Source organism: Pecten maximus, chromosome 17, assembly GCF_902652985.1.
Source record: "Pecten maximus chromosome 17, xPecMax1.1, whole genome shotgun sequence".
Classification (NCBI taxonomy): domain Eukaryota; kingdom Metazoa; phylum Mollusca; class Bivalvia; order Pectinida; family Pectinidae; genus Pecten; species Pecten maximus.
The window spans coordinates 26,109,593-26,125,640 of NC_047031.1; the positions used below are offsets into that span (position 1 = coordinate 26,109,593).

The 16,048-nt window shown below is 37.0% G+C and overlaps 1 protein-coding gene across 12 annotated transcripts in view; it reads left to right on the top strand.

Moving 5' to 3' along the window:
* Positions 1-267: 267 nt before the first annotated feature.
* LOC117315584 (cell wall integrity protein scw1-like) overlaps positions 268-16,048 on the top strand; it is a 169,623-nt gene continuing 153,842 nt past the window's right edge. For all 12 annotated transcript variants that reach the window (XR_004529722.1, XR_004529723.1, XM_033869835.1 and 9 more), the window contains exon 1: positions 268-934. Coding sequence is in view for 10 of the 12 variants with exons in the window: in XM_033869835.1 (XP_033725726.1) it covers positions 839-934 (96 nt within the window). In the remaining 2 variants the exon portion in view is untranslated. The remainder of the gene's footprint in view (positions 935-16,048) is intronic.

The window sequence follows — 16,048 nt, forward strand, 5'->3', positions numbered from 1 at the left end:
TCTGTAAGCTGCTATAGACTTCAGGCTGTAATACCACTGTTTTATTTACATTTAATCCAGCGAAATTTGTACTAAATAACGTTCCCAATCGGATTGCGATCATAATTCTTTATAATAACGCTCTCGATCGTTAAAACCACGTGGAGCTGTACAAAGGGGCGGGGTTACCGGGGTCAGCGAATGATTGACAAGTCCATGGGATATCGAATTTTGTGACGTCACCCAGTGAATGTGCTCGTGCATTTGAATAACAAAATAAACCCTATCAGAGTGAAATAGAAAGCAGAGAGCTGGAGACCATTTGTGCTGGCGAGTCTGGCAGTGTTTGTATGAAGTCCAGCCCGAACACGTGTGTCAATGTAGATATTAGATAGCTGTTCTTACCTCTGTCTTTCAGAACGCTTGTATTTACTACACGGAACACGGCGCACTCACTCGTACCGTATCAGAGGAGATACTCTATATATCTATATTACCTACTATGCGGTCACTCTGAAATACTCGGGCTTCAAAATAGGACTTACCTACACCGGAGAAAGGAGTTAATTAAATTTCACTCAATTTTATTTTACACATAAAGGTGTCTTTCTTGTTCGTGCGCTTTCTTGAGGATTTTTATATACAGGTGACATTCTGTTAAACGTCGCTGCATCAAAACGCACGTGTGTGAATGCTCCACTGATGCAGAGTGTTCGAGGTGTGTGTATTTTGGACATATCGTGGCAATAATATAGTGTTATTCAGACTTATGGTGTTTACAAAGCCTGGAATTTAATTTATATACAAACATACCAGTTATTTATTTGAATATTTAATATTTTTCCTGAAATTATTGACTATGAGAACAGATATGGCTACTACTACACTGAATACGGATACAACGATAGCCCTGAGTCAAAGCATGGACTCGGTGAATGCCGCAGCGGAGGAAGAGGTAAGATTTTTTAAAGGACAAAATAATTTAATTAAAATTTTATTTTAAATTATTTTCTTAAAATTTCATAATTATAATATTAAATTAATAGCTAATGTGTTTCTAGTATATACGCATTCCCATGGGCCTTGTGTATTTATGTTCAGAATATATTTATCAGCTTGACAGCTATTATTAGCGTATTTTAGAAAGTCTTTTCATATCGAGCGTACCGGCACGGACGAGTGACCACACTAACGAATCCCAATTTACAAAGCTCGCGCTGGGATAATATAGCGTCATTGTTTTTACCAGACAGAAAAAAAACAACTTCCATAACCAATATATCTACATGATGTGTATATGATTGTAACACCGGCTAAACTCTGTACTTGTCATCTTTTCGTGCCAAACTACCTGTTACATACATGCTTTGAAGTTTGAACACGAACTGTGATGCTATAACACAGTCGCCATACAGCGACGTCAGTTGTTATTACCTGTGGGGAAAACACACGTGTTTTTCACAAGTTTTCAAGCCATTATGGCCTTTTGTAAAGAATCTAACGTGTCAATAGCGTGAAGAAAATCTATTGGAAACCCAAATTACCTGAGTGATTCAAATCTCTGCCATAAAACGTAATTATTTCATTTGTGCGAGATAGATTAGGTTGAATATTTACACAGAGATATTACGCTGACAATCCAAACAGCCCAACACGAAATAGCTCTATCTGCCAATTTCTTTCGTATTTCCAATTTATTAATTTTCTTACGGTAGAAATGTGTCGAGACTTTAAACCTGGGCCAAACACAATTACTTTTATAAAATAGAAACGAGTCTTTTGTTAAATGTGAAGGAAGGATTAAATATTTTGCTAGCGTTAGGTCTAAGCCTTGTACTAATCCTCGGCCACACTGTTGATAATTAGGACTAGCTATCGGGTCACTGGTGCGTGACGGCTAGTATTTTCTATTACCGTCTTGAGTTCAAACCGGTTTCCCATTTAACTGAACACTCTCACTCTTTACACATGTTCTGATGTGTATGTACTTATGTTTAAATTGAATACCCAGACTGAATGAATTAAAATGTTCTCATTTATCAAGGAAATCTATTACTTCCGATATTGTCTGTGTGTGTACAGGTTCAGAAAAAGTTTGGATGATTTGAAATGGTTTTTGATTATATAGCATTCAGGCCAAGATTGTATTCATCGATTCCTGTATTTCTTTATCCACTTCTTAAGCTCGTTATTCTAAGATATATATAATTATAACCATAGGATATGATATTGATAATTTATAGATAGATCTGGTGTGGTATATAGGAAAGGCACGGTTATAAAAACCCTCTATTCAAAGTTTTTGATAAAATTCAATGCTTTGAGTTAAATAGTCTCAGATTTATTATTTAACCAAGCAACCAAAATGGGAAGGATTATGTAATTGAACCAAATTTTAAATCCGAAAATTTTCTTTAATGTTTCAATTTTTTAAACATTTCTTAGGCAAGAAGTACCATTTATTTTTGTCTTAAAAACTTCTTTATTACATCAAACAAGCCTTTATAAACAAGATATATTATTTAGGAAATTTCCAAATTTCACTGCATTAAGATATTTTGTTTACAAATATATAAAATGATTATGTGACTTTTGAATGTAATAATCTATTAGCCCAGTATCTCAAAAGATTCTCTCTAAACATCCTTTCTGTTAGTTACATTAATAGGACTATATGGAATGATCCCCGATTCCTTTAACTACACGATTAACAGGACTAAGATATCGAATGATCCCCGATTATATTAACAACATAATTGTGATATTTTGTCACGATCTAATGAGGTTGTTAACAAACACTTAGGTCAAAGTTATCAACTTTTCAAAGTCATAGTATTCAGCTATTCATCATAGATCTTAAGTCTGGTATCCAATAGTTTCCTCGGGCTCTCCACCCACCTGTTGACAGAAAATCTTGAAAGATACCAAAACCGAGTAGCTATTTGATAGTCGAAATCATTAGAATTCGGCTTTTTGGGAATCATTGGGCATAAACCTCTTGCACACAAACATCATTGATTATGAATTAAGCATTATAGCTTATTTTACTGAGAATCCATCCTTCAAATATCACGAAAACAAAAGTAATATTTTGATGTTTCCAAACAAAATGATTATCAATACTTGCAGGCTGTAATATAGAGCTGTTAAATTCTTACTGCTGCTATAGCCAAAGTGTGGAGTTTCACAGCCCATAAAAATTTTCCTCTATAAGGCTGTCCGCCATTTCATCAATGACAGTGAAATTGATTAGTTCATATTCAGCCTTGGGAAAGTAAAAAAAAATCTGGATGACATTTTCTGTAGTAACTAAATAATTATACATGTCTTGCTCAACACCATTTCAGTTTTGAAATTGTTTCCAGTTTTCCAAGGATAATTGTGTCTTTATAAGAATGACGATCACAATTTGAACTTTTCTCCGCGGTTTGTTAAACACATTCAAGTTTCCTGTGTAGTGTGTATCATTGAGCTGGCATTTCACAACAGAGTGAAATGGATCTCGCCAGGTATCATATTGTGTAATGTAAAATTAAACACAAAAAAATAAAGATATCATCAACCTTGATGTATGCATGTTTTGCTGGAGTATAGAGTTTGTATTGAAACATGACTAAAATCTGTACCAGAATAACTTTTGACCTTTTTGGGCACCTGAATAACCTTTGACCTTTTTTGGGGGTCAAACTGATTTCCCCTTATGTAATAGATAGGACTAATAGTTGCTATCACAGATTGGGAAAGCAAAGTCCCCTTACTTTGATAGGAGATTGAGTGTCCTATATTTATGTGAAAATAAGGGGAGGATAAGATGGAAAATTGGTTGTGATGGGGTAAGGTGAGGATGGGGGTTGGGATGGAGTGTCGCGGTGGCTGGAGGGGAGGTGGGTTTGTGTCTTAATTAGAGTTGAAGGGGGACTTAATGGTTCTGATAGGGGAGGAGGTGTATGTGTGTTTAGGGAACAGTGTCATGGTTGAGTTAAAGAGGGACTTGCTGGCCTAGATGGTGAAGTATGTGGGAAGCTGGATGATAGGGAGTTGTTGATCGTATCATTTAAAGTTCAGAGAACCTTGAGATATTAAGATACCCCATCTCTATTACCTAATGATCCTCGCTTCCTGAACTCTCTTTAAATTTTTCAAATATGTTGTTGAGATCAGCTGGTGATTTTCAGTGGTGTGATGAGATGTATCAAATTACTATGAATAAGCTTGTTGTACAGTCCTCGAATAAGCTTGTTGTACAGTCCTCGAATAAGCTTGTTGTACAGTCCTCGAATAAGCGTGTTGTACAGTCCTCGAATAAGCGTGTTGTACAGTCCTCGAATAAGCTTGTTGTACAGTCCTCTTCGTGACAAACTTAAGGTTCCTCCCACAAGCCAGAATCTCATGAAAATAGATTCTGCATTGGTTTATAATCCTTTCGTAAACAGTTCTACTTTTTCCAAATACATCTTTTCCTGTACCTTATTATCTTTCCTCTTGTCTGTTCACTTCCCTCTGTCATCACTACTCCTCCACCCGACCCCTTTTGTCCTGACCCTTTTGTCCCGACCCCTTTTGTCCTATCCACTTCCAATATCATCCCTTGATCCACACTGGTTCTGATCCCTTCCCCTATGCATGCTCTCTGCTATATTTAATTAAGATATGTAAGGAGGAATGAAAGCAGCCTCGGTGAGGGTATACAGGCCTATGTGAGGGTGTATGGCCAATGTGAGGGTATATGGCCTAGGTGAGGGTATATGGCCTAGGTGAGGGTATATGACCTATGTGAGGGTATACAACCCAGGTGAGGGTATAATGGCCTATGTTAGGGTATACAGCCTATGTGAGGGTATATAGCCTATGTGAGGGTGTAAGGCCAATGTGAGGGTATACAGCCTAGGTGAGGGTATATGGCCTATGTGAGGGTATACAATCCAGGTGAGGGTATATAGCCTAGGTGAGGGTATACAGCCTATGTGAGGGTATACAGCCTATGTGAGGGTATATGGCCAATGTGAGGGTATACAGCCTATGTGAGGGTATATGGCCTAGGTGAGGGTATAATGGTCTAGGTGAGGGTATATGGCCTATGTGAGGGTATACAATCCAGGTGAGGGTATATAGCCTAGGTGAGGGTATACAGCCTATGTGAGGGTATACAGCTTAGGTGAGGGTATACAACCTATTTGAGGGTATATGGCCTAGGTGAGGGTATGATGGCCTAGGTGAGGGCATACAATGAGGGTATACATGTATGTACAGTTTGTTTCAGGTATCTGTAGGGAGGCGGGGGGAGGGGGGGGGATATTTGTCAAATCTAGACTTATTTATCAGTGAATGTAGACATGTAGAACTCTGTCCTAATTATCTCGGGGTAGGAGCGAAGTCCATCACAGAGAGAATCTATCTCTACTGTAATCTTGGTCGTAGGGAGATAACATGGCGGTGAGATTACCGGGTGGGGATGTTGCTGATTTGTGGGGTCCCCTATGGGAGAGGCTGAAGATGCCATGGATGACCATCCTTATTACATATTGATAAATCTTTATTTCAACTCCCCGATGTTACCCTTAAACATCTCAATCCCACTTAATGTTTTTATCATAGTTTTATGATGTAATTTAGGAATTTGGATTTACTCATGTTTGGGACACATACATACCAGTTGTGGAGTCGTGATTTTCCTGTGAAAGACTCGGTTACCCGATCTTATAGTGGTAGTCTCAATGTTCATACTTGGAGATTTCAATAAGAATCCAAACATTGCTGTGTTTGTGTTTCAACCTTTTTTTTACCATAAGTATGTTGCAATAGAAAACCAGTCATATTATACCAAGAAAATTGGGAATTGTGTCCGTATATATAAAATGAATATTTTTGAGCGTGAAGAAAATTATCAATATTTTTCTGAAGTTTATGACTTAACCAGACATACAGCAGTATATATGTACCCCCCCCCCCCCCCCCCCCCCCCCCCCCCCCCCCTCGGTCGGTAGTTGAGAAAATGTTCTTATAAGATTTTAGTACAGATTGCAGAAAATTCAAATTCAGAAAAATGCTGTACAAAATGAACTTTTTTTCCCCTTCGAGGTAGAGTGTAGTTGGTGTTTTTTTTTTTTTTATAAAAGTACAGTACCGATCACTGTGTGGACTTGATCACTGTGAGGACTTGACTTTAAAACTTTGACATATCCGCTATTCTGTGATGAATGTTGAAACAAGTACGGAGTATTAGGTCGGGATACAGGGTGACAGTACACTGATAAAAACCTCTAAATCAACAGTCTACTCCATCATGGTTCTCCTCAAGGTCTGCTCCAGTCCTGGGAGATAAACGGGCATCAACGTGTGTACGAGTTGTCCAACGATTTGTATTCACACTGGAACGACACACTATTTATGAACGATTCGTACAGGTCTCTCACACTGGAACGACACACTATTTATGAACGATTCGTACAGGTCTCACACTTGAACGGCACACTATGAACGATTTGTTCATAACTTTCACACTCAAACACCATAATTTTTTATGTATGATTTGTACAGGTATTTCACACTTAAACACCACAATATTTATGAACGATTTGTACATAACTTTCACACTTGAACACAATATTTTTGTACAATTCGTACACGTCTCTCACTCTCGAACACCACAACATTTATGTACGATTTGTACATAACTTTCACACTCGAGCACCACAATATTTATGAACGATTTGTACAGGACTTTCACGATCAAACACTCAATATGTATCTATTTTGTAGTTAACATATAAAATTGATATATGTATACTCATGTATATTGAAGTCACTATAATCAATCCCAATGGTTGAACAAAACAGTCTGCCAAGGTTAAAATTTAGATATATCGGACATTAAAATGTTGATGTGCTGGTTATTTTACTGCATCTAAAACAGTCGGAAATTCTCATTTGTACATTCATTGTGTTCATCGACTATTTTGTGAAATCTAGAAATTGAATTTCGCCATATATATATATCTGAACACTTTTAAGTCCTAGTATGCTTTTTCTTATTTCAGCATTTATTTTCTAAAAAAACCCAAAAACATTCTTGTATAAAATGTGTTTTTTTTTCTCCATTTAGAAATATACTGTAGAACTAAAAGCATTTGTTGAATTTCAGTTAGAATACTAGTCCTTGGAAATGGGTACGCTGAAAAATAAAACTGTTATGCAACAAAGCAATCATCCTTCAGATTGTATAGAAATTTAAATTCAGCACACACATACACACCGGCTTCAGTAGAGGCCCCGTCGAGCCATTGTTTCCTATACTGGGATACTGTAAGGATGTACAAATGTACAGACAGCGTTCAATAAAAGATGAGCATGTTTATATAATGCATTTGGTAGGTATTTTCCTCAGTAAGGCTGACTATAGTTACATATATTTGATTGTGTAAACTACGTGAGCCTAGCGTCGCGTCTGTACGTGAATACATACGTGAGTTTGATGCAGTACGACCAGACTACGGTATTGTATCCTGTCCAAGCTGATGAGTAGAAAATAAAGAAATGTGTGTTTAGAACATCATTTCTATTTCCATAATTATGTAGTTAATTTGTTTAAGTGTTAAAATATTTATATAACGTACCTGCCCTCATCTTCAACCATCAGAAAATATAATTTAGTAAAATATTTAAGATATCTAAAACATTTTAAAACAAAGTAGTGTCTTGTTTAATTTTTAAAACCACCTTAATTAAAGTTCATCGAGTTCTCAGAAGCCCAGTATATACCACCTATGTGTATGAATTCAATAAAAGCTTTTCGGCACATGCTACGTGAATTATGTTCTGGTCTGGATCTATTGAAAGCTTTGAAGCATAGGCTTTTGGTGTGATGTGTACAAGCATGTTCATGGATGGTTCAATTCGACTTAACAACCCCAATTTCTGATACATAGCTGTGTGTGTGTGTGCACCGTTTCATTTGATTTGGCCCAATTTGACTGAAGCAAAGATTTTTTTCTGTACGGCATATAAATTCAATGCCACAAAGATTTGACTTTGGTACAGACGATGTGTTGGTTTTAGTTATTGAGATTCAATGAGCGTTGTACACACTGAACGGCCTCCATAGACAGATCAATAACGATTAAACTTTCCCTCTCTTATAGTAACCTCGTTTGCTTCTTCGTCCAAAGGATCCCATCGTCTGCCTCAATTATAAGTGAGAGAGCATGTATCAGCAGTCGCTGTTCGAGGTCTGGCGAGTATATAGACAACCTATTAAAGCAACTCGATGTACACGCAGTACAACAAAGAACTATTATACCAGTATTATTGATAATCTACCTACGATATTTCTCTGTAAACACAGGCGAATCAGCTGGTACTGAACCACAGTGAGTTAGGGAGGCTGGACATTGAGCCGCGATCATTATATCTCAATAGCTCCAGGCTAGGTTTTAATCGCGGGTCTGCGTGTGTGATGTAAATACAATCCTAGGTTGATATTGTGTACTTTGTAGAGCTAATCTGTATGGGTGTTTTTCTGGACACTATTACTGTTATTTATGTAAATAAAAATGCTGCTACAATAACCTCATCTTATCATTTGATACAATTTATAAGCTAATGTAAAATAGATCAAAATGTATAGCTGGGGTGTCATTATGAGGAACAATACCAGATGTACAGGAATTAGGATGCATATTATCTGAACCACTCAGAGACACAATATTCTTTTTCGGATCTTACACTTGTCATGGAATGATTACGATCAATTAAGAGATAAATTAAGAAATAACTTAAGAGATAGATTAAGATATAAATAAGAAATGAATTAAGACAGAACAAGAGAGAAAATATAAAAATTTCTCATTATCTTATATTCAACACAAGAACAAACTCGTAAGTCAGAGGGCCTGTGGTTTAATCCTTAAAGCAAAGAATGACCTGTGCTTCATTGATACAGCGATATTTGTCTGATGTTGGAAGTCGTGAAGGTCATATAGATCTAATAATTGATGAGTGTGGTGTATACTCACATATTGATTAGGTCTCGGTATGATACTCCAGTAATTAACTGTAATGAGACAAGGTGAAGTTAACGGGAGGTCGTCGGGAAATGTGAGCTGTCTTTATAGACGACCCGTGTCCAGGGCTGTGAGGGCGTTATAGCATACCCCTCTCAGTTATCGTGGTGTCCAGGGGCTGTGAGGGCGTTATAGCATACCCCTCTCAGTTATCGTGGTGTCCAGAGGCTGTGAGGGTGTTATAGCATACCCCTCTCAGTTATCGTGGTGTCCAGGGGCTGTGAGGGCATTATATCATACCCCTCTCAGTTATCGTGGTGTCCAGGGGCTGTGAGGGCGTTATAGCATACCCCTCTCAGTTATCATGGTGTCCAGGGGCTGTGAGGGTGTTATAGCATACCCCTCTCAGTTATCATGGTGTCCAGGGGCTGTGAGGGTGTTATATCATACCCCTCTCAGTTATCATGGTGTCCAGGGGCTGTGAGGGTGTTATAGCATACCCCTCTCAGTTATCGTGGTGTCCAGGGGCTGTGAGGGCGTTATACCATACCCCTCTCAGTTATAGTGTTGGACTGTGGCGTTATACCATACCCCTCCCAGTTATAGTGGTGTCCAGGGCGTTATACCATACCACTCTCAGTTATAGTGTTGGACTGTCTCAATAGACGACCCATATGAGCTGTGAGGGCGTTATACCATACCCCTCTCAGTTATAGTGTCCAACATTTGTGTAAGTTTTATGTGTAAGTACAGTACAGTGTTAGGTAATCAGAAAATTTTGGAAGAATTACTGACTTCACATCCTCACACAATCGTTTCATAGATTTACCCCCCCCTTACCCTACCTACCAACCCCCCCCCCACCCCCCATCCGGCCCCCTTACCCTCAACATGCACATCTCCTGTAACCCCCTTCTTTGTATCTCCTCCCCCTCTACCTTCACATTCCCATCACCTTTTCAAATCCCACTCCAACCCCCAACCCCATTCCTCAACCCCTACACTCCCTCGCCCCAAAAACACCCTAATACCCTCCTTGTTGTTCTTGTCCCCAAACATGCCCCATATCATCATTGTTGCTGTCACCCTAACCGTCCAAATCATAACCCTCTATAATCCATCAACCCAACACAACCCACAATTATTCCTGACACATAACCTGTCCGTTCTTCTCCAAAACTGTCACATATAGCACAATAAGGTGGGGAGGATGGATGTATAGGGGGTCTTAACTCAATATAACTACACAAACCTGTCCTGAAAGGTCATTCGGTACACCAGGTGTACCGGCTGACCCCTTGTGATCATCATTAAGAGTTAATTATGGGGCTCGTGGAACTTGTCGTTGATTACATTGGTGAGGTATCATACTGGTTTACCCAACATTTCAGGTGACACATCACTTGTAAGCCTGGTGTAAATACAACACAGCATTGCATGTAGGAATAAATTCACCGTCCTGACGCGAACCCAATAAACTCCTGCGAAGATTTCAACAAGATGCATCACTCATGTCTGTGAGAACTGTGAATTATGTATGTGGATTCCTTCTCATTTAAACACATACCAGTGTGTAGTTTATCATAAAAAGATGGTAGTGAAAAGAAAATGGAAAAATATATGCTATATTTAACAAGTAATCGGACCATAACAGTAAGTCCCCCTCCACTCTAACCCCCTCAGTTAGCTAAGGAAACCGGTAACATGAATATGATTGTTAAAGGTAGATTGAGGAACATCTTGATATGTTTTTTGTATTTAGATAATCATTTTGAACCAGTATTTTCAAAAAAGGGAATGCAATTGTAGTATTTATATTAAACTGACATGCTGTGTTGTGAAGGGAGCCATGTCATCCACACAGTATGATACCATATGACCGGGGTCGAGGTCATTACTAAGTTCAACAGAGGTGAAGTGAGTATTTCCTGAAAATGTTAAAATTAAAAAAAGGTAAAAATTAACTGTATCCTAACAAAGCTTTGAACACATTGGCCCTGCATATCTTCTGTATTTATAATAACATTATAACAGGCCAGACCATCTTCACTACTAAACCGGTTAGTTTACTCCCAGGACCCTAATACACTGGACTGGACTGGATCCACTCCATAAAGAATGCCAACCCATATTTTATCAAGTCATGGAACACTAGTTTATCAATGATGGAGGTACAGCTTACTGAGACTGGTTAGTTTCATTACAGCAAATCGAAAACTGTTCAGTGGTATATTTTATATTTCCATTGAAAGTAATCTACAAAAATTCTGTTATTTGTATTCAGGTAAGTCAGAAAAGTATAGAAGTATAGAAAATATGTTTTTTCTATTAAGTCATTATTGAGTTATTGTTTTATAAATGTTTGAATGATTTGGCAGTGTGTTGGTGTCTGTTGGACTGGTGTAGGGTTTGGCAGTGCACTGGATGGAAACCACTTAGCCCTGAACTAAGAGGTGATCCCTGATGACCTCAAGTTTCAATTTCCCTGGGACTTTTTCATTTTCTCTGGTCTAATTACATACACCAAACTGAAGATCAGGCAGTTTGGACCCCACCACAAACATCCTTATGACACTGATCACAAACATTTCTATGACTGATCACAAACGCCATGATGACACTGATTACAGACATCAGTATTGGTGATCACCATGACACTGATCACAAACGTTTCCATGACTGATCACAAACGTCATGATGACACTGATCACAGACATCAGTATTGGTGATCACCATGACACTGCATGATCACAAACATTTCCATGACTGATCACAAACATCACCATGACACTGATCACAAACATTAGGTACTGTTATCGCCATGATGACACTGATAAAATGCAAACATTTCAATGACTCTGACCACATAAATATGTCCACAAATATTTACGGATATGTTTTTCGAAAATCTTGGAAACAGAAACTTTGTACTGGAGATTTCCAATTCAACTGAAATAACCTGGAGAGTCCAGTCAAAAAAAAAAAGGAGAGTCCAGTCAATAATAAACTTAAAATACTGTCCGGAATAGAGAATTGAAAGCTATAGTATTTAAACTGGAATCTGTATGCCATCCTCCTCCTTGCTGTTAGTATCTGTGGGTTACATTAGGTAGTGTGGGTAGTTACACCAACTATATCCTATTGTGTGTAACATATACCACCCAGACTCTAGGTAAACGGGAGATTTATACACAGTATTATACACAGTACGTATACCACTGTTGTCTCCTGCAGTTCTCTGCTCTCTTCCATTGATTTTGGGTTTTATATCGGATAAAAAAGACAGTTTCAACCATTCAATGTCAGTTAGAAATTTAATGTATTTTAAAATTCAATAAGTCAGACCTTGTATATTAAATTATGTAATCCTTGTGTTGCTAGGTTTATAGGACTGATAGCCTATCTCGGCAGATTACTTGTACCGTACTTAGGTAATTAAACATCCAAATATCTCGGCAGATTACTTGTACCGTACCTAGGTAATTAAACATCCAAATATCTCGGCAGATTACTTGTACCGTACCTAGGTAATTAAACATCCAAATATCTCGGCAGATTACTTGTACCGTACCTAGGTAGTTAAACATCCAAATATCTCGGCAGATTACTTGTACCGTACTTAGGTAATTAAACATCCAAATATCTCGGCAGATTGCTTGTCCCAGTACTGTATCAAGGTAATTAAACCACCAAACACCAGTACTGTATTTATGTAATTAAACAACGAAATACCAGTACTGTATTTATGTAACGAAACAACGAAATACCAGTACTGTGTTTACGTAATGAAACAACGAAATACCAGTACTGTATTTACGTAACGAAACAACAAAATATCAGTACTGTATTTACGAATTGAAACAAGGAAGTAACAGTACCGCAGCCTTGTTATTAAACAACGGAATAACGTTTTCGTTACTAGGTTCTTAAACAAAGGAATAACATTATCAGATCTTTAGGTGCAAACACAAACTTTGACTCAAAGGGGTTAAATTGACTTATAATAGGAAAGCAAATTTTGTTGGCATTCTAAGTGAATTTTAATATCTATCCATGGACTTATTACTAGACATGGGCTTATTACTAGACATGGGCTTATTACTGGACATGGGCTTATTACTAGACATGGGCCTATTGTCTGAGACATGGGCTTGTGGTCAAATAAATATGATCTGATACAAAAAAAAAAAACCAATGCAATACAAGTACAAAAATTGGCCGAGTTATAGAGGCTCCGATCCTTAAAGTACCTGGGAGGTTCATGATGTTAGTCTGTAAACAATCGCTAGTAGTGGTTAACGATGCGTATGAAGTGTGGAAAATCTATAAAGTTTGACACGTTTGAGATAAGGTTTAATATCTGTACATAAATAAGTATACACATGCATTTACATTGTATGATAAATCAAAGTCAATCTCCTTTTGTTATCTTACTCACTAAATGATTATAGCTACCGAATCTTTATCAGATAAACATTGTCGGCTCTAGTGTCAACTGGTATTATCCTGATATAGGGTTTGTGTGTACACTTAGATTTTCACAACTTGGTTGATTTTATGTGGAAGTTATCAAAGGAAGGTGTTAGATAGCAGCAGCCCGTATCTCTAAAATGTTCAATGTTCAAGGTGCATTTACGGTCCTATAACACTAATTTGATTGATCAGGCTAGATCTGATTCCTATTTGCATAAAAACGTTCACCGATCAAGATGCATTCACTGACCAAGATGCATTCACTGCACTGATTATTTCTAAAACGTTCCATGTTCATGGTGCATAAACTGTTTGATCCAAATTTGAAACTCATTCTCTTGTTTGAAGGGTGCTTTGTTAATATAACGTTATAGGTGTTAATTATCCCTAAAATATTATATAATATAAGTATACAGAGTGTATATATTCATGGCTGTAATGGTTTCTTATATGTTCAAGGTGCATTCATTTCAGATCAATCTAATCCATTCTCTTCTTTGAGTGAAAGTTTGGTAATAATTGATTTCACTTCAGACCTGGGTTAAGAAGGGTTTAAAGATTAGATGGATTTAAAATCCAGTGTTTGGAAAACTAGCCAGATATCTGTGTTACAGATTAGCGGTGATCAAATATTGAAGGTTTGCTCGGGGTTAAATGCTGTATGTCTAAAATTCTGGCAATTATGTCTTGTTTTAGATATACTCCGTCCAATATTACGGTAATTATGTTCTCTCTAAAGACTATGTGTCAACGGTAAGGCTAATTACAGGTAATATACCTGACTGACTTCATTAGGTAAACAATATCTAGGTATTAAAGCTCTCCAGGGCGTGTTTACTGTCTCGCGTAGTTACTCTGATTTACGAGCTATGAATTACAATTCATGATTTGCATTTTCATGATGGATGAAGTTGGTGATATTTTTTTTACATGTTGAAAACAAATTTCAGCTCTTGAATGAAATCGCTTATAATTGTCAAAATCTGAGGTGATGAAAAACCATGATTTGTCTTGAGAAATTTACGAAGGGTCAAACGTGCGGCCCACAGGTTCCATCACTCGAATCATTTATATAAAGGAAAATTCTCTTCAGAATGAAGTTTGATTGTGAAAGTGATCATAATTATATGATTAAAACCTGCCATATTTTCAATGAGAATCTGAATGAAATAAAAATAGAAAAGCTCCTGCTAGATTTTGGAGACGACTATGTAAGTGCACCAGTGTCAGAGATGTTTTAGTGCAATACCATTTACAATTTATTATTTATATATATTGTATGGAAAGAAAGCCTCAATGATTGATGGAAGATAAAAAAAAATGTAATCTCTGTTCCAAGTGATTGGTTTGATAGGAACTGTGGAGCTATTGGCCTGGAATATAGGAGACACCTGCCTTTGAGAAATAAATATATCAATATTTCATATTGTTTGCATTCATATTGTTAGGTATTGCCACCTGCCTTTTTCCCCTGAGAAGATTTATAACTCTCTGTTTAAATGTTGGTATACTATTATGTATCATGATATTTCACACAAAGAAAAATGATCAGAATAGAGATTCTATATATCACAGACTCAAACAAGTATTGCATTGCCTTTTATTGCATTTATGGTGGAATGAATGCAGTGGGATACAGACATTCTATTTTCTGTACATATATAATCACAAGCACTCAATTATGTCATAGACTTACAAAATCAAAGGAAATCCTGTTTTGACGTTTTCTTAAACTTGTATTTTTTTGGCAATGTTTAAATCATTGTCATAAATCTAAACAATTGAGGAAAGTTTGCGCATATATTTTGTTTTAACCTGTTTTTAATTCCTCCTCAATATTACGTCATAGTTTTCATTCTTTTATTGAAGTTGTTATCAAATCATTTTTTTTTATCAAAATTGAGCAATAAATTTTAAATATTTGTTTGAAAACCAGAAAGTCCAGATTATAAAAATATTATACAATTAAGTGAGTGTTGACACTGTACTTCAAGTCAGTATAAAGACATACATCCAAAGACATACACACCTAGTCTGGGTACCTGATCCCCTACCTATAGTACTCGGGATACCTGCTCATCCTAACACACCAACCTGGCCTGTTTACATTGCAAACTCAATGATAATATTGGCAATTCATGACCACTATTTTCATTTTAAAGAGAGCGTGTCTTTATATTCACTGCGATCCACCTGTTTATTTACTGCGGTGGTAACGCTTAGTTCCCAGACATCAGAAAACGCTTTTGTGATGAGGATTTCATTCAGTGGGTACAAATCCTACTTGACGCTTAGTCGCAGGTATATTATTTTGAGATAAAGAAGAGTGTGTTCAATAGTTGTGTTTACCTGTCAGGACACGCTCGTAAAGATTTATCATCCCTGACGCGTTTACCGATAAAATAGTTTACAAATAAACAACAGATAACGGATGTTTAACACTATTCATTTTAACTCTTAACTAGTTGTCTCAAATTATATAGAAATAAAACAAAAAAGTGAACATTTCTATTATATATTTGTAAGATGATTTTTGTACATTTGTAGATTCAGTTTCAAGTTGACAATACTTTATTTGTGGTGTGTCTCCTCGGCAG